General features: G+C 42.5%; 1 protein-coding gene and 1 pseudogene across 3 annotated transcripts; both read left to right on the forward strand.

Moving 5' to 3' along the window:
• The first annotated feature begins 91 nt into the window (after positions 1-91).
• Positions 92-24,169, forward strand: TPMT (thiopurine S-methyltransferase). Of its 2 annotated transcripts, none has more exons than XM_080656528.1 (9): positions 92-174; positions 2,493-2,676; positions 3,789-3,881; positions 10,522-10,654; positions 16,001-16,053; positions 16,487-16,561; positions 20,861-20,946; positions 22,291-22,335; positions 23,382-24,169. In XM_080656528.1, the coding sequence occupies exons 2-9, from the start codon at positions 2,537-2,539 to the stop codon at positions 23,492-23,494; spliced, it is 738 nt and encodes a 245-aa protein (XP_080512654.1). In that variant the 5' UTR covers positions 92-174; positions 2,493-2,536; the 3' UTR covers positions 23,495-24,169. The 2 variants fall into 2 exon arrangements, with proteins under 2 accessions (XP_080512654.1, XP_080512655.1); XM_080656529.1 differs by having other exon boundaries at positions 147-351.
• On the forward strand, positions 3,892-4,739 carry LOC308242592 (ubiquitin-like protein NEDD8; annotated as a pseudogene). Its single transcript has 2 exons — positions 3,892-3,919; positions 4,416-4,739. The product of its transcript is annotated as a ubiquitin-like protein NEDD8 (transcript).
• Positions 24,170-27,775: the final 3,606 nt, after the last annotated feature.

Here is a 27,775-nt window from a genome sequence, read left to right on the forward strand (position 1 = left end):
CGGAGCGGGGACCGAGGCGGGGCACCTGGGCGGGCGCGCGGGCTGGACGCCGGTGAGGGGTGGGCCAGGGGCGGAGACGGAGGCGGGGCGCGGGGGAGGCGGGGCGCAGAGGCCTTTATTTCCCCGCCCCTGGCGGTTCGCAGCTAGACCGTGAGGCAGCGGGCGACTCGCGAGGTAGGTCACCTGTGGTCCAGAGAAAGCGCGGGGGAGCGATGGAATGGTTCGCTGGGTGTGAGCCTGGAATAGGATTCCGGAAGCGGGCAGCCTGAAAAGGATGGACAGCCCAGCCATCCGCATCCCGAAATGGGACTAAGGGAGCAGAGTGAATTCTGAGAATAACGAGGCCGAGAAGTAAATGAGCTTGCTCAGAGTCCATTATTTAAAGTTAAACCACAGCATTCTTGTGTATCGGTGATTGTTAAGAGAAGTACTTGCCAGAATAGTGAAGGATGCACTGGGGGTGGTGTAGGTGGGGGGGAGGAAACTGGGGTGCTTTAAATATTGTCTTGCTCCATGGTGTTAACACAGGTGTAAAAATTCTATGTAAAAATTCACTGAGCCATACTCTTAAAATTTGTGCACTTTAGGGAAGTCTTTCTTAAATTTAGCAAAATTTTTTAAAAAGCAGTAACATGTTTTTTTTAAAGGTGGGGACCCATCCGCGGAGAAATTAGCCACCAAACTAACACATCTATTTCCATGTATGGGTAGAAATACTAGTGAAACTTGCCTTTCCTGATTTTTATAATTTGCGGTTTTATCTTGTTTTAGAACGAAACTTTTTATTTCTCCAGAAAAGGACATGAACAAGTTAAGAAACTGTTAATCATCTCAGAAGTGATTAGGTTATATTCCTGGTGTTCAGTTACATTACAAGTTTGTGTGATAGTGATAGAGTTGTACAATCCAGGTTGCTCTGCCTCTATGATAAAATTATGCTTTCCTTTGGTTTTAAGTAGAGAACTGCTTAGTGATATCTCAAGCCCAAAATTTCAACTGAACATGGAGATAAAAAAATACTTCATTGCTTTTCCGTACCCAATATCAGGTACTTCCCCTAGCCTCTCAAAAAACTCTGAGAGCCTTGCAAAAGTCATTTGTTAACAAGTATTTGCTGAGAAGTGAATTTATATTCCCAATTACAAGGGATGTGCCTTCTTAAATTCTAAGCACATCAAAGCCAAAATTTGCATTAAAGGGAACTTTTCCTGAAATACCTGCTTTTATGCTTTGTTTGCTATTCTCAAGAAAAAAATCATTCAATTAGAACCACCAATAATAGCATACTAATGTAATCCAAACTACTATATAGACATTTTATAAATAAAAAAGCAAGACAGTTATTAACTACAGAATAAAAAAGGTTGCACAGCAAAGTAATTACAGAATACTAAGCTGTGGGAAGTATTTACTGAGTTGGAACAATGAGTACTCCACATATTTAATCAAAAATCTGCTATGTCTCTTGAAAGGATAGGGAAAATGAGAAGGGTGTGTGTTTGTGTTTGTGTTTGTGTTTGTGTATGTGTTGTGAAGTTGAAAGAGGGCTAACTGCTTATCTTCTCTAGAAGCTACCTAGAAATGAAAAGCAGGAAGATATAAAATACACTTGTTATTTTGAGTATAGAGTTAAATTTCAAGACTTAGCTATAAAAGATGGTTGGGAATGGGATCTGTTATTTTCATAACTGCTGAATTTTAAAATTGCATGCATTGTAACATTGATTAAAAAAAAGAAGTAAACATTTAAAAATATGTGGTATATTTACACCATGGAATACTATGCAGATCTTATAAAGAAGGATCTCTTACCCTTTGAGACAGCATGGAGGGACCTGGAGAGTATTGTACTGAGGGAAATAAGCCAGTCAGAGAAAGACAAGTACCACATGATCCGACTCATATATAGAATCTAATGAACAGAATAAACTGATTAACAAATAGATCCAGAGACATAGAAGCATGAAACAGACTGATAAATCTCAGAGGGAGGTGGGGGAAATTAATCAAAGAACTTATATTCATATATGCATAACTCGTGGACATAGACTATAATAGTGTGGTGAAAGCCTAGAGGTTTGTGGGCTGGGTGGAGAGGGTCAATGAGGGGGGGAAAAGGGGCACATCTGTAATACTTTGAACAACAAAGATAAATTTTTTACAAATTTTAAAGAGTAACTGGGATGCTAGGAAAAAATTACCTTAAGTTTACAAAAGTTATAAAGTATGAAATGCCTGTTTTTTTCTCCTCTCATTTTCTTAACTTAAACCCTTTTATTCTAATTTTTAAGATGTAATTCAATTTATTTAAAGATATTTCCTAATGTGTAATATGAGGTTGCTTCTGAAAGTAAGTAATTTTTGTATGGCTTTTCCTGTGATGTTGAAATATTTTTTAAGAACCATACTTCTGAGGAGAATAGTTTTTATTTCATTCTTCAAGAGAATTGCAGTGATCTTAAATGTCAACACTGCAAATATTTTCCACTTAGGCATTAGAGACATCTGCTTGTAAGACAAAGGTACCTACGAAACTATGGATGATACAAGAACTTCACTTGATGTTAAAGAGTTCCCCGATACTGAGGTACAGAAAAACCGAATACTAACGCTGGAAGAATGGCAAGAAAAGTGGGTGGAGCGCAAAATTACATTTCATCAAGAACAAGGACACCAGTAAGAAATGTTTGGTATATAACAGAGAAATGTTCTATCAGAGACTGACTTTGGCAATAGAAATAATAACATAGGCACACATTATTTGACTGATTTTAAGATGCACATTTTAGCATCTCTGAAAACAGAACCCATCTGTGTCATGTCATAGGTGATTGGCAATGTTTTCTCTTCCCCTGGAGTATAAATAATGGTGTGACTTACAATTGAAGGCATCTTAGATTTATGAAATATGACTTTTTTTTAAGCCCTTGTAGCATCTATGTATTGGACATGTGTGTATATACATACAGCAGATGCTTAAGTGACATTAATGCCTGTATCTCTTTATACTGAAAAGTGGTGTTTTTACTTTGCTTTCCAATAATATGTGTTCAAATGTTAAAGTATTATCTATATAGGGAAAGAAAAGTTGAAAGAAATTAGCAAGTGAGCCAGGATGTTGAGCCACGTGTTAGTAGCAGTAGTAGGCTTCAAAGCAGCGACAATAAATCTTAGGCCAATGCTGAGTCAAGTGGTCATGTCAGACATTCCTTGTTCCAGGCAGCTACCTGCCCTCCCAGGGGACATTATTATTATTAATTGCATTTGCACACCGAGGATAGTTGGGGCACCATCCCAGAATCATTGAATGGGTTATCTCTGTCGAGTGGATGGCCTTAGAAGAGCCACATTTCTACAGAGGAATTAACTACAAGAATAACTACAACTCCAGAACTCCTTCTGAGACCTGAGTACACATTTAGAGAGCTTGAAAAGCTCAGTGCGCCCAGAGGCTGCCGTACATCTCACACACACAGGTAAACACATACCTTTGAGAGAGTAATAAATTTCAAAACATCAACCAAAGAAATTTATATTTTATTTTTAATTACTAATCTGGACAGCCCCAGATTTAAGTCAGATTAACCATTCATTAGCTATGTTACTGAGCAAGTTACTTAACCTTCCTGTTTCTTTTTATGCCCACTGGGGGTTATAATAATCAATGTTATCTACTTTGTAAAGTTGTTGGGAATAGTGAGATAATGCATGAAAAGTACTTAGCATCATACAGTTGTAGTCCTTTCCTCTGCATTGGCTAATTTAAAATTTTTTGTTTTTCTCCCCAGGCTATTAAAGAAGCATTTGGATACTTTCCTTAAAGGCGAGAGTGGACTGAGGGTATTTTTCCCTCTTTGTGGGAAAGCAGTTGAGATGAAATGGTAAGAGCAGATGAACATTAACACACTTTCTTGTCTTGGTGAAAAGTACTTGTAGCTGAGAGCATTTGTAAAATGGCTGCTATAGCTTAACTGTGCCCATGAAATTGAGGACATTTAAACTATATTATTAGACTTGATCCTAACCAAGCTGGTTCAGATGACTGAACCAGAAAAAAAAAAAAATCACCCCAAAGTTTACTTTGGAAACTACCTGCATGAAAAATATTAACTCTATACATAGATTGTCTCATTGCCATGCCATAAGTGATGAGAACAATCTAGAGCAGCCGTGGGCAAACTACGGCCCGTGGGCCGGATCCAGCCCGTTTGGCTGTTCTATCCGGCCCGCGGAGCCGAAAGAGCAGAGGGTTCTCTTGCTCTCCCCTCCGCTCCTTTACTTTGAATTTATATTAGTTCACACAAACACTCCATCCATGCTTTTGTTCCGGCCCTCCAGTCCAGTTTAAGAACCCATTGTGGCCCTCAAGTCAAAAAGTTTGCCCACCCCTGATCTAGAGTGACTCCCACCAACAGAGTGCTGGGGAGTGGCAGCAGCCACCACAGCAGTAGAAGCAGCAGTTTACCTGTGTGCAGACCCAATATTGGAAAAAGATGCTAAAGTGAAGATGCTGACCAGAAAGGTGATTTGAGATTGACATTGAATCCACAGATAAGGTGGAACGAATCAAAGAACATGTGGAAGAGAAAGAGGGAACCCCCCAACAGCAGCAGTGGCTCATCTACAGTGGTAAACAGATGGATGATGAGAAGACTACCCTCAGCTAATTATAAGTCCTAGGTGGTTCAATCCTCAACCTGGTGTTGGCTCTAAGAGGAGGAGGTGGTTTTAGGCAGTGATAGACCCTCTCTCCATTTTACCTGCTTACCCTGTCTCGTAATGAGGCATCATATGTCCTGTCACTCTCTGGGACACCAGAGACACTGCCCCCTCTCCTGGATGCCCAGTCTTGTGTGTCTATGGGTAGGAGACTGTGAGGACCCCGGGATGCAGTGTTCTTGTCCCAAATGGCCCCTGCTAGCTACTGGGTTTTAGTTTGCAGTCCTATGTACTTCCCTCTCTTATGGCTGTGTCCCTGGTTATCAATAAGATATTACCTGGGAAAAAAAGAACAATCTTAACAAGCAGTGACAAGATTGGTATGATGAAACAGACAATTAGATGTGATTGTTAAATATTTTAGGTTTAAAGTCACTTATGAGCCCTAGCTGGTTTGGCTCAGTGAATAGAGCATCAGCCTGTGGACTGAAGGGTCCGGGTTTGATTCCAGCCAAGGGCACATGCCCGAGTTTCGGGCTTGATCCCCAGTATGGGGTGTGCAGGAGGCAGCCATTCATTGATTCTCTTGTACCATTGATGTTTCCATCTCTCTCTTCCTCTCCCTTCCTCTTTGAAATCAATAAAAATATATATTTTTAAAAAAATAAAAAGTAAAAAAATAAAGTCACATGATAATACCAGAACTAAATTATCCTCCTATCTAATAAAAGGGTAATATGCAAATTAACTACCACTCCATCACAAAGATGGCGGCCATAGCCACAAGATGGCAGCACCTAGTCCTCTCAGCCCCACTGGAGTCCCCCAGTCCCCGGCGGGGCTTAGCAGCGTGAGCAGCCTGGCGGAATGCTTGCTTTGTCGCCGTGGCAACAAGGTAAGCATCCGTGCCTGGCGGCGGATGGTCCTCTGGGCTGCGGTGAGCCTCCAGGCAGCAGGCACAGAGCAGCCAGGCCCCGCAGAGAACTACTGGCACACAGATTCATGCACAGGGCTACTAGATGTATATAATTGCATATAAGTTATTATACTAGAGGTTTATCATTTGTGCAATTAATTTGTAGATTGAGGTCTATACAGATGCCAGATTTGAATAAACTATGAACTGAGGCCCAAAAAGCATTAAAAATGTTTAAGACATTTTCTTTGGGTTTTTTAAAAATATATTTTTATTGATTTCAGAGAGGAAGGGAGAGGAAGAGAAAGAAACAACAATGAGAGAATCATTGATTGGCTGCCTCCTGCATGCCCCACACTGGGGATTCAGGTCACAATGCAGGCATGTGCCCTGACCAGGAGTTGAACCGTGACCTCCTTCTGGCTCATAGATGGATGCTCAACCACTGAGCCATGCTGGGCTTAGATGGATTTTTTAAAGGGCAATATCTATAATAACAAAAGTGTAATATGCAAATCGACCGAACGACCGAACAGCAGACGACCATGCTGTGACATGCACTGGCGCCAGGCCAGCCAAGGTGGGAGTGATGCGTTTGGTCGGGGGCCCCCACCATCACCCCACAATTGCCCTGCAGAGGGAGCCCAGGCCACCCTCTGCAGGGCAATTGATGGGGGGGCTCCGCAATCGATCTCCCCAAAGAGGGAGGCCCAGGGCACCAGCTGGCAGGGTGATTGATTGGGGGGCGGGGACTCCGCAAGGTGGCCACAGAGGGAGGCCCAGGCCACCAGCCAGCGATGCTGTGGCAGGTGTGCAGGGCCGGCCAGCAATTGCCACACAGAGGGAGGCCCAGGCCAGCCAAGCGGTCACACCCCATGCCTGTCACCCGCAGAGGGAGGGAACCAGTGGTGGGGGAGGGGGAGCAGCGCTGCACAGATGACAAGCAGTGGCAGCAGCGGTGGTGGGGCCAGCTGCCGGCAGCCAGGGGAAGGAAAGCCCCGATAGGCCCTGATCGCCAGCCATGCCTAGGGACCCTACCCAAGGAGTCCCGGATAGGGAGAGGGCACAGGCTGGGCTGAGGGACACCACTGCCCCCGTGCACGAATTTCATGCACCAGGCCTCTAGTATTCCAATGTTATCCAGCCTATACCAGTCTATAGTAAGGTATGTTTCAGTTTTCCATATGTTGAATGGAAATAAAAATTCATGCAGCTGGTTTAGACTCTTTTGTTTATATAACTTTAAAAAAATGCATGAAAAATAAAAAAGAAATATTCCCTATACATTAACTTACAAACTTCCTAGGAAATATGAAAGACACGTTATTAAGATTTTTATTTTAGAACTTTAAACAGTTCATGCTCTGACCACATTGAAAATGTGCAATCTTATGTGGGTAATAGGTACAGTGACTTCTGCTCTACCTGTGTTTAAAAAATGTGAAATCCATTGATATATTAGGGAATAATTTGAGCATGACATGAATTTTACATTTGTTTAGTCTGCAAGAAACATGAGGTGAAAGCAGATAACTCTGCCCAGTGGAACTAAGCTGTGTATGAATAAACAAAACGAACACAGGCACACACCTCATCCTGTGTGCTGTGAGTCAGTCCCATCCACGGCTAGAGTTAGGGCTTTAAATTCGATTCCCAATAATCCTGTCCATCACTTCACAATAACTCAAAAGCTGTAGCCCTTCCAACGCCCAGTTCTACAAGTAAACGTCTGGTCTTTCTCAAGGTAAAATGCCATGTTGTAGTATTTGTATGTTATATAACCATTTATCATGTAAACTGTGCCAAGTTTCTACTAGTTTTCTGTCTTTTTCTACTGACAAAGGTTTTTTTTCTTATGTAATGTTTACCCAGTTTATTTCTAAATTTTGTTTAATTATATGTTATTGAGAAAATGCTGGTTCACAGAGATAAGTTATAGCAAGTATGTAACAACTTTTTTAAACATTATTTTTAAGTTAAGGAATAATCCTGGGGGGAGAGGGGAGGCAACTGGTTATCAATACTTGTTTTCAGAATGAGATGGGAGCATCTTTCCTTTGCCATGTGCTCTGTGTTCGATACCATCATGCTTGGGTTAGAACCAGACAACTCAGCACAAAGCCTTGAGTGTAAATTGTTGGCATCAAAACGTTTCATTCTGATCACTTGGGAGGGAGGTGGCTGTGCCCCAAAAGGAAGGGAGTCTGCAATGAGGATTTAGAAACACTTTGAAAGTTCATAACCTCATCAGTAACTGCCTTAAGCCACACTCCTGACCTTATAGATGAGTAACAAAAAAATGAAATAGATTCTTGGGAATTAAGCCATGTTATTTTAATTTGCTACTTTCTTTAGCATTCTGTGCATCTTAAAAACTGTTATTGGGGAATCATTTTCTGGCAGAATATCTTTGTCAAACAAAATTATTGGCCTTGTGGGAGCTGAAGTCAGTCACCTTTTTGGTGAATTTAAGTGGACTTTGGTGAGCTTGTAGTTCTATATATCTTTAAAGATCGTTTTTAAACTCCCTAAGAAAATCCACTCTCCATATCTAAAACCTCATCTTTAGGGTAAAGAGTTAAGGGTCCAGAGATTATAACAGTTCATGAGGTCAGAGGGAGCCAGCCTGGCACCTGGACCATATCTGACAGATTCCAACACAAAGTGTATTTAAATTCTCCAATTGACAATACTGAGCAGGGGAGAGGGTAGCGCTGGGTTAGTAAGATATGGAATACTGTATTTTAACCAGTGGTTCTGGGGGAGAGTGCCTGGAGAAAACAGAGTCACTGTTCCCTTTTTTGAAACAAAACTAAAACCTGAAAAAAATTTTCTGTTCAGTAAAAATGGGGTAGAATTTTATTGTTCCCTAGCCGTAAGGGACCATTTCCACTGAGAAGTGAACAGTGGGGACTCAAAATTTTGAAAAAAACTGGCGGAAAGGGAAAATTGGCTTTCTGTTAAAATTGGCAAATGTTCCCGTGGGCTTTGTTTTGGTCAGGATGTGTCATGTTGTGTGTGCACATGTGGACCAGTGTCTCTGCTGAGTTTATAAAGTTCAGAAAAGATGGTTGATAAAATGTTGATTTTTGTTAATTTATCTCAGTAAACACTCACTGGAACTCCAATAAACAAATAAATACATATATACATAAATACATAAATGTATAATTGACATACATTATGTCAGTTTCAGGTGTACAGCATAATGATTTGATATTTGTAGGTACTGCAGAAGGATCACCACAATAAGTCGTGGTTAACATCCGTCACAATACATAGTTATAATTTTTTTTTCTCTTGATAAGAACTTTTAAGATCTACTCTTAGCGACTTTAAAATACAGGGTGGGGCAAAAGTGGGTTTACAGCTGTGAATATGCAGTTTATTCTTGAATTATTATTAATTATTGTATTATTTTCCATAGGAACAACTGAAAACCTATTTTTGCCCCATCCTGTATGCAATACAGTATTATTATCTATATCCTCATGCTGTACATTACATCCCCCATGACTTACTTATTTTATAACGGGAAGTTTGTACTTTCTGACCCCCTTCACCCTTGTTGCCCAGCCCCCAACCCCAGCCTCTGGCAACCATCAATCTGTTTTCTTTATCTATTAATTAATTTGTTTGTTTTTTATTTTATTTTTAGATTTCACATATAAATGAAATCATATGGTATCTGTCTTTCTCTTCTGACTTATTTCAATTAGAATAATGCCCTCAAGGTCCATCCAGGTTGTCACAAATGGGAACACTTCATTCTTTTTTTGCAGCTGAATAATATTACATTATGACAAAGTTTTTAATGTTGCACCCCAACCCTTATCTTCTCCATGAGCCTTGTGATTTTTATTGTATAATTTTGCGTAGTGCAGTGATTTTTAGGTAGGCATATGTTGCATTATAGCAGAACTGACTGCGTGTGTGTGTTTAATTTAATTTAACATAAAGTCAATACTTTGCCTATGTATTTTGTGCCACTAGTAGTGTTTTCTCTGGAGTCCAGAATTCCAAGTCTATGAATTCTGTAATTATAAAGCTTGCCAGGAAAATACTAGTTATTTGCATATACTAACTAAATAAATTTCTGGATATAATGCATTTTAAATGAAAATTATAAGAATGTAAGTAAATGAAAATTATAAGATTTTTATAGAAATGGATGCTAGTGCCGAAACCGGTTTGGCTCAGTGGATAGAGCGTCGGCCTGCAGACTGAAGGGTCCCGGGTTCGATTCCGGTCAAGGGCATGTACCTTGGTTGCGGGCACATCCCCAGTGGGGGGTGTGCAGGAGGCAGCTGATCGATGTTTCTCTCTCATCGATGTTTCTAACTCTCTATCCCTCTCCCTTCCTCTCTGTAAAAAATCAATAAAATATATTTTAAAAAATATTAAAAAAAAAAGAAAGAAATGGATGCTAGTGTTCTAGAGCCATATGTTCCAGTACCGTAGCTACTAGCCGCATGTGGCTATTTAAATTTAAACTAAATTACACCGGCCAAGTCTCAAGCGTGGTTAGTGGCTGCTGGTCTGTACAGTGTAGGTATAGACACGTCCATCATTACTGAAGGTTGTAATGGACAGAGCTGATTTAGAGAAATTGAAAAGTATTTTTAATCCATAGGATGCTTTTAAATCAGAAACTCTTCTAATAAAATCCATTTGTAGTAAATCAACACTTTAAGGAATAATTTTCCAAAATTAAAAATTATTTTCCTAAAGTCATATAAATGAATTTTTCAGAATTTCATATAACATATGGCTCGAAAATATATAGATTCACTTTCTGTGGATCTGTATGTTCTATGAAACTCTATGAACCTGAATTCATCTAAATCCCTTAAAGTTAAGGAAAATATATGCTTATTAGGCATATCCTTTTATTTAGTACTGTATTTAAAATAAGAACTTAAGTGTAAATATATGGTTTTATGCAGGTTTGCAGATCGGGGACACAGTGTAGTCGGTGTGGAAATCAGTGAGCTTGGGATACGGGAATTTTTTACGGAGCAGAATCTTTCTTACTCAGAAGAACCAATCAAGGAAATTCCTGGAGCCAAAGTATTCAAGGTTTGTTTTGTTTTTTGTAAATAATTATTTCCATACCCCCACAAAAATGTTTTTCAATATGAATGAGGACACTATGCAAGATTCACTGTATGTAAGATTCACTTATAAATTAAGGAGCTATGGTTTAAAAAGATTGATGGATAGCCCAGCCAGCATGGTTTAGTAGTTGAACGTCAACCTATGGAACAGGAGGTCATGGTTTGATTCCTGGTCAGGGAACGTGCCTGGGTTACAGGCTCCATCCCCGGTGTGGGGCATGCAGGAGGCAGGCAATCAATGATTCTCTCTCATTATTGATTGTAGGGAGCAGCTATAGGGTTAAGCCTGGGACTGACCTGTTGGCAAAGCCACAAACAAGTCCCAGCTTAGAGGGCACAGCCCTCTTAGCATAATTAAGCTTGACCTTATGACCCCCCCCCCCCAGGTCCTTCCTAGGTAGCTAATGGGCTGTGGGAGATGCAGCAAGTGCTGCCAAAGCAAGTGAAAGTCACAAGAACATTGCCACTATGGTGACCACTACCTTGTTTTCCTCTGGCTATAAAATAAAGGCTCAGCTTGCCTCCTGGATCTTTTTCTGTGGCTTAGCCAGGCCCAGGAGATCCACAGACCCAGCTTATTCTCTTTGTCTTTTCTTCAATCCTTTGCCGCCCCTCCTCAGGCTCACTGAACCCTTGGCTGTGCTGGCACAGCACAATTTATTTTATTTTATTTTAAAGACAGAGTAAGGGAAAGGTAGAGAGAGAGAAACATAATTCATTGCCTCCAGTGTGCACCCCAACTGGAGATCAAACCCACAAACCTGGGTATGTGCCCTGACCTCGAATCAAACTAGTGATCTTTCAGTGCACAGGATGATGCTCAACCAATTGAGCCACACCAGCCAGGGCCTATATGATTTTTTAAATTTATAAATTGTCATTTCTGAAACCTGTCTTGCGCCACACCCTGCATGAGACATTGAGAAGATAATACAGTCCCTGCCCTAAAGAATCCTTTAGTTTAGAAGAGAAAATAGAAATGCAAAGAAAGCTGTCATAAATGGAGTTAAGTGTAATGGCACAGGTATTAAAGGAACAGAAAGGAAATTACCTAACCTAGCCTGGGGGAGCTTCCTGAATGAAGCATGGTGACTGATAGGAATGGGACAGGCAGGGCGTCACATCCATGGTCTCAGATGCCCTGTGAAGCTGGTACCTTCAGACTGTGCAGCAAGGTTTTATTTATTATTATTATTATTATTATTATTTAAATATCAGGTTTAGGACTTTCAGGGTTCGCACTTTCTCCCCCGCCCCCCTGCCCGTTTTGTTTTGTTTGTTTTTTTAGAGAGAGGGAAAGGGAGAGGGATAGATAGAAAGATTGATGAGAGAGAAACATCATGGATTGGCTGCCTCTTGCACACCCCCACACTGGGGATCGAGCCCACAACTCAGGCATGTACCCTGACCAGGAATCAAACCAGTGACCTCTTGGTGCATGGGTCGATGGTCAACCACTGAGCCACACCGGCGGGACATGTGCAGCAAGGTTTAAAGTGGGAACGTGACAAGATCAGATTTTTCTTTGAGTCAACAGACCCTTGTGACCTCAAGGGCAGTAAATTTGAAGGGAAGGAGCCTCCAGACAGATCAGATGGGAGGCTGTGAGCAGTGGTCTGGGAAAGAGATCTTGAAAACCTGAGCTAGGAGAGTGACAGGGGTGCTTAGAGGAACACAGGTAGATTAAAGAAATGCTGAGGATGTCAAGCTGGGGGTATTTAGTGATTAACTGAGAGATCAAGAGGATGATGAGTTTGTATTTCCAGAATAGATGACAGGTTGAATGGCAGGGAATAAAGCAAGTTGAAGAGCAAGAGAAAATGAGTTTTGTTTTGGAGATACTGAGTTTAAGAGACCTGTAGAATGGCAAAGGTGTAGCTGGCAAATGGTTTTAAGTCTCTGAAATGCAGGGCAGCACTTAGGTTGGAAATAATAGATTTGGAAGTTGTCATCCTATGACCAGAATGATCCAGTGGCACTGCTTCACCAGCTTGTGGTAATAGTGTGGGAATAACCCTAGTAAAGGCCCTAATGTGAACAAGCAGAGAGGGCGAGCCACTTGCATTTGGAAGAGCCTCAGAAGACAGGCATGGGAGTGGGAAAGTTAACAGTGAAAAACAAAGGCTTCAGGTGTGCCCTGATTGGAGGCTGTTGGGCTGGGGAAGCCAAAGTGGGGCTAACTAGAGGGGGCCATACTATGTGATGGGTTTAGGTTATATATTTGACTTTCTCTGGTTGGTCTTGGGTGGGAAGGGTACAAATTAAGGAGGCTGGCAGTCATTGACCACATAGGCTGTGGTTTGGCTTCCCAGGCTGGTTGCTGGGAGCTTATGGGTCCAAGTTCTCTCGTCTTACGTGGTCTGGCCATTGTTGGTACTTTCAGTCTCTCACAAAGTACTCTCATTTTTTTTTTTTTTTTTTTTTAAATATATTTTATTGATTTTTTACAGAGCGGAAGGGAGAGGAGGGATAGAGAGTTAGAAACATCGATGAGAGAGAAACATCGATCAGCTGCCTCTTGCACGCCCCCTACTGGGGATGTGCCCGCAACCAAGGTACATGCCCTTAACCGGAATCGAACCTGGGACCCTTGAGTCCGCAGGCCGACGCTCTATCCACTGAGCCAAACCGGTTTTGGCAGTACTCTCATTTTTAAAAACTGAAATTAATTGCTCAGGACATTAGGAGGCTTGCTAGTACTTTATTTTACAGCTTCCTCCCACCCCATTCACAATCATCTAAGAATCTCAGGAGATTACTCAGTCCAAAGAGGTTAGTCCTGCTTCCAGACACCTCTTGGAGCAATGGTTCTCAGCCCTCACGTTTGAAGTCACCTGTGGAGCTTTCAAAGTTCCCAGTGGGAGATCTGACCTCAGGCCAAACAAGTCAGAACCTCTGGGGTGGGGCTGGCATCAGTACTATTGAAAGTTCCCCAGTGATTCCAGTCTGCATCCACAGTTAAGATGCACTGGCTAGCCTTAGCCGGTTTGGTTCAGTGGATAGAGCGTCAGCCTGCGGACCAAAGAATCCAGGTTCGATTCTGGTCAAGGGCACGTGTCTTGGTTGCAGCCTCCTCCCCAGTTCTGTCTTTCCCTCTCTCTTCCACTCTTCTAAAAATCAATGGAAAAATATTCTCAGGTGAGGATTAACAAAAAAAAAGAAAGAAAAGAAAAAAAAAAGATGCACTGGTTGTTCTCCCTGCCTCCAGGCCCAGCCCTCTCTGGGCTGCCCCCAGAGTACTTCTGAACTGGTCTTCAAAGACCCTCCCTCCTATATTTATAAACCTCTGTTGGCACCTCATCCTATCTAATAAAAGAGTAATATGCAAATTAACCATCACTCTGCTACACCCACAAGCCACGCCCACAAACCAATCAGGAGCGAATATGCAAATAAACCCAACCAAGATGGCTACGGCCACAGAGAGCAGGAGGGAGGCTTGGGTTTCCCCGGCAATGGAGGAAGCCAATCTTTCCGCCTGCCTTTGCCTGCCTAGACCTCCACTCAAGGCTACAAAGTTTCAATGATAGAAGATACATAAAACCAAACAGAAATGGTGGCAGCCACAGAGCTGGAAAGAGCAGGAGGCTAGGGTTGCCCCCGGTGATGGAGGAAGCAAAGTTTTCTGCACACCCTGGCCAGCCCAGGCCTCGCTTAAGGCTACAAAGTTTCAATTATAGAAGATACATACGTCCCAACAGAAATGGCTGCTGCCACGGAGCAAGCAGAAGGCTTGGCTCTGCTCCAAGCTATGAAGTTTCAATTATAAAGGATAAATAAACCCCAGATCCCAGGGCCTCCGCTTGGGTCACCAGGGGGCATGGCTGGCCTGCAAACCACCACAGGCCCCTCGCCCAGGCCGCCCCACACCCAAAAGGAACCCCCACCCTGATCTGGGACACCCTTCAGGGCAAACCAGCTGGCCCCCACCCATGCACCAGGCCTCTATCCTATCTATTAAAAGAGTAATATGCAGATTGACCATCACTCCAACACACAAGATGGCTGCCCCCATGTGGTCAAAGATCCTGCCCCCATGTGGACACAAGATGGCCACCACAAGATGGCCAGCAAGGGAGGGCAGTTGGGGGGGACCAGGGCTGCAAGGGAGGGCAGTTGGGAGGGACCAGGCCTGCAAGGAAGGGCAGTTGGGAGGGACCCAGGCCTGCAGGGGAGGGCAGTTGGGGGCAAACAGGCTGGCAGGGGAGCAGTTAGGCATCAATCAGGCTGGCAGGGGAGTGGTTAGGGGTGATCAGGCTGGCAGGCAGAAGCGGTTAGGGGCAATCAGGAAGGCAGGCAGGCGAGCAGTTGGGAGCCAGCAGTCCTGGGTTGTGAGAGGGATGTCTAACTGCCAGGTGGGATCGGGCCTAAACGGGCAGTTGGACATCACTCGAGGGGTCCCAGGTTGGAGAGGGTGCAGGCTGGGCTGAGGGACACACAACCCCGTGCACGAATTTCGTGCACCGGGCCTCTAGTTTCAGAATATAATTTAAGAGTTTCACATCCTGATGCACCTTTGCTAACTTGCCCTTCACCCCTGCCTGCACCCCACCTCCTAGACTTCCATCCTCTGGACATGATGGAATCCATGTCATGATACTCCCCCTTGACTGCACTCCCAACCCAACCCCTGTAATGTTAGCAGATGCACCAACACCCTTTTAAAGCCGCCTCTGGTTCAGCCTTTCCCCAGTCAGTTCCCTGTTCTGTCCTCTGTTCCCATAGTTCTCAGGCACACAACCAGAACAGTACAGACTGTTCTGCAGTGTCATGTTTCTCTGTACCCACGTCTCTCTGCTCCACCAGGCTGTCCCCATTGTGGTCAGAGACTGTGTCAAATTCACATCCACTGTCTAGAACCAGGGTAGTCCTATCCACAAAGCACTCAGAAAATAATGCTCATTAGACAAATGAATGAAAGAGCAAAGGGGATATCACCCCAACTGCATTTTTCATGAATAACTTTTAATATATTTTACTTTTCTCTATCAGCTTGCCTGGTATTGATTGAACTGGACTCTGCTAAAATAAATATTGCTAAATTTTAACAAGTTAATGAGGTTAATCTCTCTTTATTTTCTCCTTGAGTTGATCCAAAAGAACCAGGTTTTTAAAAAAGTACGTCATTAAAAAATGTTTTCCAGTAAAAATTTATTTTCAATAAAAACATTATTTAAAGTAAAGTTATATCCTTTATATTTAATTATGCATTCTCTCTCCACCACCTTTGTTTTTCCCCTTTTCTTTCCTTTACTACTCAGATATCTCCTAATAAGTAAAATTTTTTTTCTTGACTTTTTCATTACAGAGTTCTTCGGGGAACATCTCATTGTACTGTTGCAATCTTTTTGATCTTCCCAGGTAGGACTGAATACTACCTCTGCACTTTTAAAAACCTCAGTACTTGCTGGCAGTGCTGGGGATGGGGGCAGGTCTTTCCTCTCCCCCATCCACTTGTAGTAGCACTCACGAAGCATTGATTTGAATCTGTTCTGCAGTTATTTTTATCATAGGCTACATGTCTGACAAAAAATCAGCGAGGCCAGCAGTCATTGAACACGTCTACCTCCCCACTATTTTTGTCCTTGGAGAGCTTCCAAACTATGGAAAACATTATCATGACCCTAGATAAGTAAGTAAAAGGAAGGGAAAGCAAGACAGGTGTCACCTTCACACCTAGGTCTATAACACCTGGTGAAGTACCTACATGCACCATGGGAAACACTGTTCAATGTGTTAAAGATTTGATGGTTCTTACATAAAATGTAATTTTTTTCTTTTTTTTTTCTGATAGAGCAAATATTGGCAAATTTGACAGGATTTGGGATAGAGGAGCATTCGTTGCTATTAACCCAGGTGATCGTAAACGGTTGGTAATTCAGTTTCTTTAATTATGTTGGCTTTTCATTTCTTTCTGCCTTTCTTTACTTTTTTAATTTATTTTTTGCCTTCTTAATTTAATATGCTGTGCTTTTTCTGGATTCTAGATAATTAGCTAGACTTTTACTGGTTTAAAGTAGCATTTTGTATTTGGAATTAGAAGACCTAAATCCAACACCCTATTTGTCTAAAAAGTATAGGATTTGGACATAGGGATGTGGGTACAAGGCTTATGAGTCTGTCATTTCCAAGCTGTGTTGCCTTGATCAAAGTACTCACCTTCTCTAAGTCTCAGTTTACTCATCTGCAAAATTGTAATATTCCTACTAGTACCACCATCATTAACATACCAGCTGACACTTGTCAGACATTTGCCATGTGCCAGGCATTGTTTTAAATACTTTATGTGCATCAACACATTTCACCCACAAAACAACTCTGTGAGGTATATGCTCTCATTATTCCTGAAATTGAACCCAAGTTCAGCTGCCTGCCACTACAAAAGCCAAATTTGTGAGATAGGTGCTGGTGAGAGGAAAGTGGTTTATTCAGGTGCCGGTGTCTCAAGAAGATGGGGGGATGCTTGCCCTCAGAAACCCATCTTTTTTTTTTTTTTTTTAAATATATTTTATTGATTTTTTACAGAGAGGAAGGAAGAGGGATAGAGAGTTAGAAACATCGATGAGAGAGAAACATCGATCAGCTGCCTCTTGCACGCCCCCTACTGGGGATGTGCCCGCAACCAAGGTACATGCCCTTGACCGGAATCGAACCTGGGACCCTCGAGTCTGCAGGCTGACGCTCTATCCACTGAGCCAAACCGGTTTTGGCATCAAAAACCCATCTTAATATCTCTGGTCAAGCCAGTGATTCTTATAGGGAATTGGTGGGAATTCGGGAGGGGGAAAATTCCTGAAGGAAATGTGGATGTGCCGTTTCTCTTGAGAAAGGAAAGTGGGAGTAAGGGAGGGGGCTGAAGGGAAGTCTTACAGCTCCTGCTCAGGCTCACTCCATTCTGATGTTATCTTTCACTTTGCTTCAACTGGACATCTGTGGTTTTATTGTGGACACCTGCGATTTTACAGCTGGCATCAGCCTTTCTTACTGCCAGAACAGGCTGCTCAACTGTAATCAGAGCTTGGACAGAGATGAAAGCACAGGATTCATTTGAGAAAACATAGGGTTGATTATATACGTAAAAAAAAAAGCACAAAATACATAATTTTGATCACTAAGTTGGTAATGTTAAATCATGGTTACATTTCCATTGTACAGATGAGGAAACTAAAGTCAAAGAGATTGAGTTACTTGTCCAAAGTTAGACAGTACATGACAGAACTGAGATTCACACCAGGGAGTTTAGCTTCAAAGTCCACACTCATGATCCCTACATCATACTACCTTACAAGGTTGCTATAGGAATTAAGAGAAATGATATGTGTTGGAAGGGCCTTTCAACTCTAAATCACTAAAGATTAGCTATTATTATATTAGAGCTTTTGTAATCAATGTTTTTGGTGACCATGCTTATTGTTCTTTGCCTTATTAGAAAATAAAATTAAAATATGAGAAAGCAGTCCTGGGTGGTGTTGCTCGGTGATTAGAGTGTCTGCCTGTGCACCAAAGGGTATGGGTTTGATTCCTGGTCAAGGGCATGTACTTGGGTTACAGGTTCCATCCCTGGCCCCAGTCAGGGCACATGCAGGAGGCAACCAATTGATGTGTCTCCCTCACATCGATATTTCTCTCTCTCTCTCTCTCTCTCTCTCTCTCTCTCTCTCTCTCTCTCTCTTTCTCTCTCTTCCTTTCTATCTTCTTCCCCCTTCATCCCTCCCTTCCACACTCTCTAAAAATTAATGGAAAAAATATCCTCATATGAGGATTGGGTATGAACATATATATTTTTTTCCAACTCAAATATCATTCACATATTTACTTGGATTTGACACACAAATATTGAATTATTTAATTGTATGGAGGAGGACTTAACACATGGCAAAAAAAAAAGTTAGAATTTACATCAGAGAAATTAAAACTTTAAAAAAAGACCCCAAATAGCTGCAGCAATCTTGAGAAAGAAGAACAAAGTTGGAGGGATCACAATACCAAATATCAAGCTGTATTACAAAGCCACTGTCCTCAAAACTGCCTGGTACTGGCACAAGAACAGACATATAGACCAATGGAACAAAACAGAGAATCAAAAAATCGACCCAAGCTATTACGCTCAATTAATATTTGACAAAGGAGGCAAGAGCATACAATGGAGTCAAGACAGACTCTTCAATAAATGGTGTTGGGAAAATTGGACAGATACATGCAGAAAAGTGAACATAGACCACCAACTTACACCAGACACAAAAATAAACTCAAAATGGATAAAGGACTTAAACATAAGGGAAAACCAGAAAAATCTTAGAAGAATCAATAGGCAGCAAAATAGCAGACATGTAGCAATGTCTTTACCGATACAGCTCCTAGGACAATGGAAACTAAGGAGAAAATAAAGAACTGGGACTACATCAAAATCAAAAGCTTCTCACAGCAAAAGAAACCATCAACAAAACAATAAGAAAGCCCACTGCATGGGAGAACATATTTGCCAATGTTATCTCCGATAAGGGTTTAATCTCCCAAAATTTATAGGGAACTCATACAACAACAAAAGGAAGATAAACAATCCAATTAAAAAATGGGCAAAGGAACTAAATAGACACTTTTCGAAAGAGAACATACAGAAGGCCAAGAGACATACGAAAACATGCTCAAAGTCACTAATCATCCAAGAGATGCAAATCAAAACGACAATGAGGTACCATCTCACACCTGTCAGAATGGCTACCATCAACAAATGACAAGTGCTGGCGAGGATGTGGAGAAAAGGGAACCCTCCTGCACTGCAGGTGGGAATGCAGACTGATGCAGCCACGTGGAAAACGGTATGGAGTAAGTGCCCAACACCTTATAGGTGTTTCCACTGCCTACAGATGTTCATCTGTTTTAAGGTTAGTCCCTCCGGGGGCTTTGGTTTGCATGGGTAAACTCCACAAAGCAGTGGGGAGCAAACTGGAAGTCACAAAGCTCACTGTAAGGGCGGACCATGCCCACCAGGCCAAGAACCAAAGCTCCTCCCTCGGAGCTGGATATTCTGTCTATCTCTGTCTGTCTATCTCTCCTGGCCTCTCTACCTCCCTATGTGGATGTCGTCTGTCCTCCCACCCTGACCACCCAGCTTTCTCTGCTTGCTCCATTTCTGCACCCACATATCAGACTTGCGCACCACCCTCAGCCTCTTCACCACACAGCACAGCAGCTCCAGCTTTCAGTGCAATGGCCACAGCTAGCCAGCGACTCCTTGTTGGGTCTCTTAATTTACTCTCCTGGTGGAATAATTTGACTGGTCCCACTCATTGTTCTGTCCTGGGCCCCATCCTGGCTCCTGGTCAGGGCTCCTGATGGGCCCTGTCAAGGTGAGGTTCTCACTCTGAACCAAAGAGACATGGCTGGGAAGTGGTGTAACATGCTCCCCTAGCCACCTACCACAAAGGAACTGTTCCAAAAACTCATGGTTTATACCATACTCACAGAACTTAAATTTCATACTACCTTGAATCTTTGCCTGTTAGTTTTGTCTCTCCCCAGATAAACAGAGCGGAGAGGTTGTGTTATGTACCTCTTACATGTGCCCTTGGAGAGGTCCCAGTCATCCAGGATACTTGTTACCCTACAGCAAGCATGTCAAACTCAAAGGCTTAAACTGGCCAAATAAACGAGGCATGCGCCCTGCGGGCCGCGAGTTTGACATGCTTGCCCTACAGCAAACCATATCCCACAGGAAACCTATAGAATCAGTCTGTGGGGATGGAGCTCAAGCATCTTTTCTTTGAGCAAGCGCCCAGGTGATTTGGGGACCAGCCTGGGAAGAGGTGTCACTGCCCCAGAGCACCCGGTGGCCCTTTGGGAAGAATGTGTTCAAAGCGGCCAGGCCTCTGGGTACATTGGGGTGGAAGTGGTCTCTGCTTGTATCGTTGTGAAGTCTTCTGGTCTGAGGGGCTCTGGAAGCAGCTTCACTTTCACTCCCATCTTTATTATTTCCCAGTTTAGGCAGATGACATAATTTGTGTAACCCATTTCTGACTTTTAGAATGAGAATTGGCTTCACAGGGTTGTTAGGAGAAATAAGCTCAGTGATGTAGATGAAAGTAAAGGCTGCCTTCCCTCCCTGCCAGGCTTTGCCTTTGTAGAGAATTCTGATGCATACTTTTTTGTGTGCTTTTGTTTGTTTCAGCTATGCAGATATAATGCTGTCCCTAATGAGAAGAGGGTTTCACTACCTCTTGAGTGTTTTTTCTTATGATCCAACTAAATATGGAGGTAAAGTCTTTTTGTTTTCCTAATTGCCTCATTTCCTGATTTAATTCTATGATATGAATAGCATTCATTTTCTCCTAATTTATCCCATAGGAAGTATAGTGCTTATACACATACATGAAGATATGTCTAGTTTTGGCTAATGGAAACTATAAACTTTATCTTCCCCCTGGGTACATATTTTTCTCATACTCCATTCCCATTTTGTTCATGCACTGCTAAAACCATGAAAGAGAGGGAGAAGTGGATGGCCCTAATGTAAAAGAGAAATCTCACCATTAGGAGGAAGAGGGATTTGGTTGCTTTGCTATAAATAGAGCATATCTATGTCATCCATAATGGTGGGGATGATCTGGGCAGATGCCTATGGGTGCACACACACAAGCACCCTCATAGGAGGACGGTGTCAAAAATGGACATGGGGAGGTAGGAGATGTGCAAGAAAAGCTCTAAACTATTGCTATTTAATTTATGAAATTTTATAATTTATTGATTGAATTTTTTATAACTGTTTTGAATTTGTAAAAGTGCTATTTTTTCTGGACCCGTTTTGATGTGTTTGAACATTAAAGCTTAACTTTTGGCATCACTGAACTTCGTCTTCAGGAAGATTTGAAAACCAACTATGTAGACTTTTCATTTCTAAAAATTCTCTTTTTGATGTTTAATTGTGCTTTTTAAAAAGTACTGTGTTTCAGAAACATTTATATATGTTAGTGTTTTTTTCTCTTTGAATCATCTTAAAAACTCATTAAAAGATGAGACCTGTTGTTCTTAATTAAATCTGGGACAATTGGATGGAAATAGAAATTAATGGAGACAGATATCAGCTCTGCTAATCTGATTTCAATTTCATTCCTGAACAGCAGACTTAGGGAGGGGCCTAGAGGGAGAAAACACAGCAAGCAATGCCTGGGGGTGGAGCTCAGAAGAGAGCTCTAGAGAGGGGCAGAAGCTAAGTTTCCTTTAAAGTAATGGCCCTCAGCAATTTGGAGGGTGTATAGAATGTAGGGAGTGCAGGAGCAGTAGATAATCAATATCCCAGACAATGAAGGAAACCCCAGGGAATTTGTTAATGAACTCCTGTATGATTTCAGTGTTCCCAAGTCCCATGGCTGGCTCAGCCACCTCATCTCTGCTGGAGATGGGAACCCACCTCACTAAGCTAGGCTTTGGTATGAGATGGTAGAAAAGAAGCAGCAGAACCTGTCACATGCTCACCTATTTGGCTAATCAAGTTGTATGTAGAATAAGTGTACCTAGGTCTTTGGAAATAAGCTGAGAAGTGGATCCTGAGAATTTATTTCTCTTTAGAATGAGATCTAACCATGTTTTTCTTTTACCTAGGCCCACCATTTTATGTAGCAGATGATGAAATTAAAAGACTGTTTGGTAAGTTATGAATGTATGCTGTAACTCTTTAAATCAAGTTAACTGTTAGCTGTTCTGAGCTATTATCAAACTATTATCTAGTGTGCTGGGCCAGCTCAGCCAAGGGTTCCCTGAGCCTGAGGGAGGGGGTGAAGGATGTAGAAAAGACAAAGAGAATAAGCTGGGTCTAAGTGGATCTCCTGTGCCTGGCTAAGGCCAGCCACACTGAGATATCCAGACTGCAAGCTGAGCCTTTATTTTATAGCCAGAAGTAAACAAGGTAGTGGTCACCATAGTTACAGTGTTCTTGTGAGTTTCACTTGTTTTGGCAGCACTTGCTGAACCTCCCACAGCCCATTAGCTACCCAGATAAGATCTAGGCAGCCTCATAAGGTCAAGCTTAATTATGCTAAGAGGGCTGTGCCCTCTAAGCTGGGACTTGTTTCAGGCTTTGCCAACAGGTCAGTCCGAGGCTTAACCCTATCCAGTGGTCGGCAAACTGCGGCTTGCGAGCCACACGCCGTTTGCCTGCTGACTAATGAGTTTGCTGACCACTGGGATAGGGGCTTAATCACAAGAAACAACAACAGCCTATAATTATTGGAATCGAGAGTCTAGGATCAGTGGTCGGCAAACTCATTAGTTAACAGAGTGGCAAACCACAGCTCGCGAGCCGCAGTTTGCCGACCACTGCAGCCGCTCCCTACAGTCTAGAATAAAATTTAAGGGTCAGAAACCATTTTATTGAAGACTATTTTGTCCTAGAAAAGGAGAGATCTCTGTAATATGCCTTTTATTTTTGTAATATGCCTTTTTAGCTAAGTGGTATGCTTATGTTGAAGACATTTGAATTCTTCCAGAGAGATGGTATGTTTAGTTTGGCTCTTAGGCTTTATAAGTGATGATTCAAAGTTCAGAATTTGCCTTAGTAATTCCCCATTTTCATTAGAAAAAAAGAGAAAAGTCTTCAGTACACAGTTTTTCAAATCATTTGATGTGTTTTCAGAAGAACCCCTGATTGCATTCTTCATAAAGTTTTAACTTGTTACCCTTTCTTCTTGTTTCAGGTTCAGTATGCACTTGTCAGTGTCTTGAGAAAGTAGATGCATTTGAAGAACGACATAAAAGTTGGGGAGTTGACTACCTTGTTGAAAAGTTGTATCTTCTTACAGAAAAGTAAATGAGACATAAATAAATAAAAGCAAGTAACATCAAGTTTTAGAGAAATTGAAAATCATGCTAAGGCATGAAAATACAATGGATGGCCTTTGAAAAAACTGTTTGCAAATTACATTATAATAATGTGTGTAACTTTTTAGAAAATAACAACAATCACATACTAAAATGTTAAAGTAGCTACCTTTGGAAAGGAGAATATGATTGGGAGGGTTGTGTGTGTGAAAGATTATACCTATGTGTTTTACTTACAAATTGATTTTTTACAATCACCATGTATTACTTCTATAATTAAAAAATAAAAGAGAATGCAATGCATATAACTTAAATATAGTAGACATAGAAAAATAGTTATTCTTTATGAAATTTAGAACCATTGGGGAAATGTAACACTTTAAGAGGGTTTAAGGTAAAAGAAAGTGGTCTCAGAAATTATATAAAATATTAGCTTTCCCTATATACCTTCATATTATTCTCATCCTAGCACTGCTTTTCACATTTTTCTCTTTATATAATTTTATATATAACAGAATCAAGAAAATGTTTTAAATTAATTAAATAAACCAATCTATATGCAACAAAATACTCTTCCTCTGTTCTCTTTGCTGGCTAGAGTTAGTGTCTATAACTTGCACCCACATTTATTTTAAAAATAAATTTTTAAAAAAGTTTTCTTCTGAGTTTGGCAGTTTTTTGTTTCTTTTAATCTTTTTTAAATTACAGTCTTATGAAGTGCAGTGTACTTAGGGCTGGATTCAGAACTACTCATTATAAATGTTCAGATTCGGTATTTCTCAGTGTTTCATTAACAATCATATTTTGTTAAATCAGACATCCCCCTCAAACTGCACTACCTATACCTAATTGATTTAGATTGTTTGGTTCATGTTAATAGAATGGCTTATTATTAAGAAACTAGTAGCCCATCGCGCGATATCGTGCGCAGTAGGCCGCCCGCCACTTCTGCGGGAGCTGGGAGGCGGGAGGGAGCCACGCTGCTTTTGCGGGAACCAAGAGGGACCCATGCGATTCTCTGGGAGGCTGGAGGGAGCTGCGCCGCTTCCACGAGAGGCGGGCCCGCCGTCTCCTCTCCAGGCCTGCGCTCAGCCATGAAGGCTGCAGGCCAACCCCCTGTCCCTGTCCATGTCTGCTCTGGCTCCAGGGGGCCAGCCTGAGCCAGGCGTGGCAACGAAGCAAGCATTCTGCCAGGCCAGCGTGCTTACACTGCCCGCTCTCAGTGGCTGCCCCCCTGGAACTGGGGGACTCCGGCGAGGCTAAGAGGACTGGGTGCCGCCATCTTGTGGCTATGGGTGCTTCCATCTTTGTGACGGAGTGATGGTATATTACCCTTTTATTAGATAGGACTAGAGGCCCAATGCACGAAATTCGTGCAAGAACAGGCCTTCACAGCCCTGGCTGCCTCAGCCCTCGCAGCCCCAGCTTCACCTGGAAGGTCATCTGGACAGTCATTCTGCTGTTTGGCTGTTCAGTCAATTTGCATATCACCCTTTTATTATTATAGAGGCCTGGTGCACGTGATTCGTGCACTGGTGGGGGGCGTGGCCTGTGGGGATCCGCCCGCTGTGAGAGCACTGCCGGTCAGCCGAGCAGCTGTGGACCTGCCCTCTGAGTGGCTGCTCCCTGGTCCTGCATCTTCTGTGGAGCCGGAGCACTCACCTCTCCAGGGGACCCGGTTGGGGCCGGGCCTAGGGACAATAGTACTGAGAGGCAGCAGAGTAGGCCTCAGTCCCACAACGGCCACGAACCAGCCTCCGAGGTCAGCTTTGTGAGCCCAGCGGCAGCAGCACTGCGTGGCCTGCGGGCATCCAGAGGAGGTGGCAGGGAGTGAGTAGGAGACGATCGCAGCCCGGGTTCCTGCCCATCGGCCTGGGTTCACAGCAGGAGCAGCCGCTCATCCTGGTCAGCCAAGCGGCGCTCCCACTGTGGTAGCGCACTGACCACCAGGGGGCAGCTCCTGCGTTGAGCGTCTTCCCCCTGGTGGTCAGTACACATCACAGCGACTGGTCGACCGGTAGTTCTGGTCGTTCTACCATTCAGTCACTGGGCTTTTATTATATAGGACTAATTAACTGTGTATGTGTGTGCTGGCTGGGTTAAAGGGGGAAGTTTATAGACCCCTTGAATACTGATGAAAGTTATAGGTACTTTCCTTAGAAATATGTCATAAGGAGGATACGGTGAAAACTTTCTCAGGGTTCAGAGTTGTTGACTTCCCTGCCTCTTCTGCCCCCATTTAGGAACTGCTGCCCTAGATGCTCTCTGGCACTAGTCTTATTCTAATACACTTATAAGTCTATTCATTTAGAGTGTCTCCTAGTTCATATGGTTCTTGCTTCTCTGAAACCTGTCCCCAGTTCATAATGTGGGCTTCCAGAAGCCATGACTACCTGACTCTGCCTTTGTCACCATTTGAATGGACCGAGAAGGGACTGCAGACCTGAGTTGGACCAATCAGATCCTCTTCAGAGATTTTTAGAATTGGGTTGAGAAAATCAAGTTAGCCACTTAGGGGGGGTGAAACTAGCAGGTGACCCCAGCAGCAGTGAGGTAGCCACTTTGTCCTCCAAGATCGGAGACAAAGAGAATGAATGCTATCTGCAGAAAGGAGCAGAGACGAGAACTGGAGAGAGTCCTGGGTATTTTCAGTTTCCATTTTCATTCTCCCTAAAGCCCAGCAGCTCTGTGGGAGAGAACAGTGTGTGTCCCTGTGATAGAGACCTATTCTCTTTGCTGGCTACAGTTAGTGTCTGTAACTTGCACCCAAAGATCCTTCAAAAGTACAAAAGATATGTTCTTATGTAGTTGATCTTTTACATATTATGTGTCCTCAGTGGGGGAATACTGACCTTTTTAAAGTCTCAAGATGGACAATATACTACATATAAATTATTTTAGAGCAATTGTATTATGTTCAGAATTTTCTAGAGTTGACTTTGTAATTTAAATAGCAGATTCCCTGAGCCTGTGGGCCCTGACACAGTGATTTATGAAAGACCTTGCCCTGCCTAAACACCAGGCATGAAGGCACTAGCATATGTACACTCTTAATACTGTCAGTGGCGTACAGAATGAAACAAGAAAAGTGTGCAAAAGTCCATGTGGGTGAATGGGGAAAGAAAACTACAAGGGATACAACCAAAGCTTTAACACTTACCTCTGAGGAGCTGGAGATTTGGTTCTCTAAAGAGCTAATGGCATGGAGACCACAGAAGGTAGCCTGAAAGGTGTACCTTGTGAGAGATACTATCAGATGAAAGGGGATCCCTGGGCAGAATGAAGTGACAAATATAAACCTCACCCATAGAGAAATTAGTCAAAATATTTTTTCCCATTCACATTGTAGCACATACCTGTCATTGTTTTATTTTAATAACAGGATGTGTTTTTATTTAAAAAATATATATTTATATAAGATATATCTTTATATAGTTGATCTTTTACATATTATGTGTCCTCATTGGGGTAATATATATATGGCACACACTCTTACACTCTTTAAAGATCTTTTTTTTTCTGTTAATCCTCACCTGAGGATATTTTTTTCCATTGATTTTTAGATAGCAGAAGGAAGGAAGGGGAGAGAGAGAGAGAGAATCATTGATGTGCAAGAGACATATTGATTGGTTGCCTCCCACACACACTACCCTGAGCAGGGCTGGGGATGGAACCTGCAACCCTTCAGGGGGTAGGCCAGCACTCTAACCACTGAGTATCACCAGCTGGGGAATGTTATATTTAAATAATAATAAATTAATACATTCTTACTGAAATTTTGGGAAGTATAGGGAAGTCTTTAAAAAACACACAAAAGGAGATTAAAAATGGTGGTGGAGTAAGTGGATGCAGCACGGACATGCTCCCAGGACCAAACTGGAATTAACAACTAAAATATAGAAAAATTTCCTGAATAATCAACTGAAGACTCACTGGAAAAAACCCTGATAATCAAGGACCAAAAGTGGAGACCGCATAGAGATGGGTAGGAGAGGGGAGGAGCAAAAAGGGCTGGCCGGGTTCCCACAGATAGCTACGGAAGTTCCAGAGAGATATCTCAGCTGCAGGAATTGCCACTGAGAACTCTGGGGTATGATGCCCAAGCTGGGATTCCAGCAGAGAGCACCAGAACTGAGAAGAATACCTACATAACATCTGGCTATAAAAGCAGGCAACCTCTTAAAGGACCAACACACAAAATTCCCTGTGCAGCCACTCACCTTGTGCTCTGGTAGAGGGAGGAAAGAATGAACAGGAGCTGTGTGAGCAG

Source organism: Plecotus auritus, assembly GCF_963455305.1.
Source record: "Plecotus auritus genome assembly, chromosome: 2".
Taxonomy (NCBI): domain Eukaryota; kingdom Metazoa; phylum Chordata; class Mammalia; order Chiroptera; family Vespertilionidae; genus Plecotus; species Plecotus auritus.

Bases quoted from the DNA above. Each gene is read 5' to 3' on its own strand.
- TPMT (XM_080656528.1), top strand. From the start codon at position 2,537: ATGGATGATACAAGAACTTCACTTGATGTTAAAGAGTTCCCCGATACT. The intron at 10,655-16,000 runs GTTTGTTTTGTT...TTTTCATTACAG, and splicing joins CTGGAGCCAAAGTATTCAAG to AGTTCTTCGGGGAACATCTC. The intron at 20,947-22,290 runs GTAAAGTCTTTT...TCTTTTACCTAG, and splicing joins TGATCCAACTAAATATGGAG to GCCCACCATTTTATGTAGCA.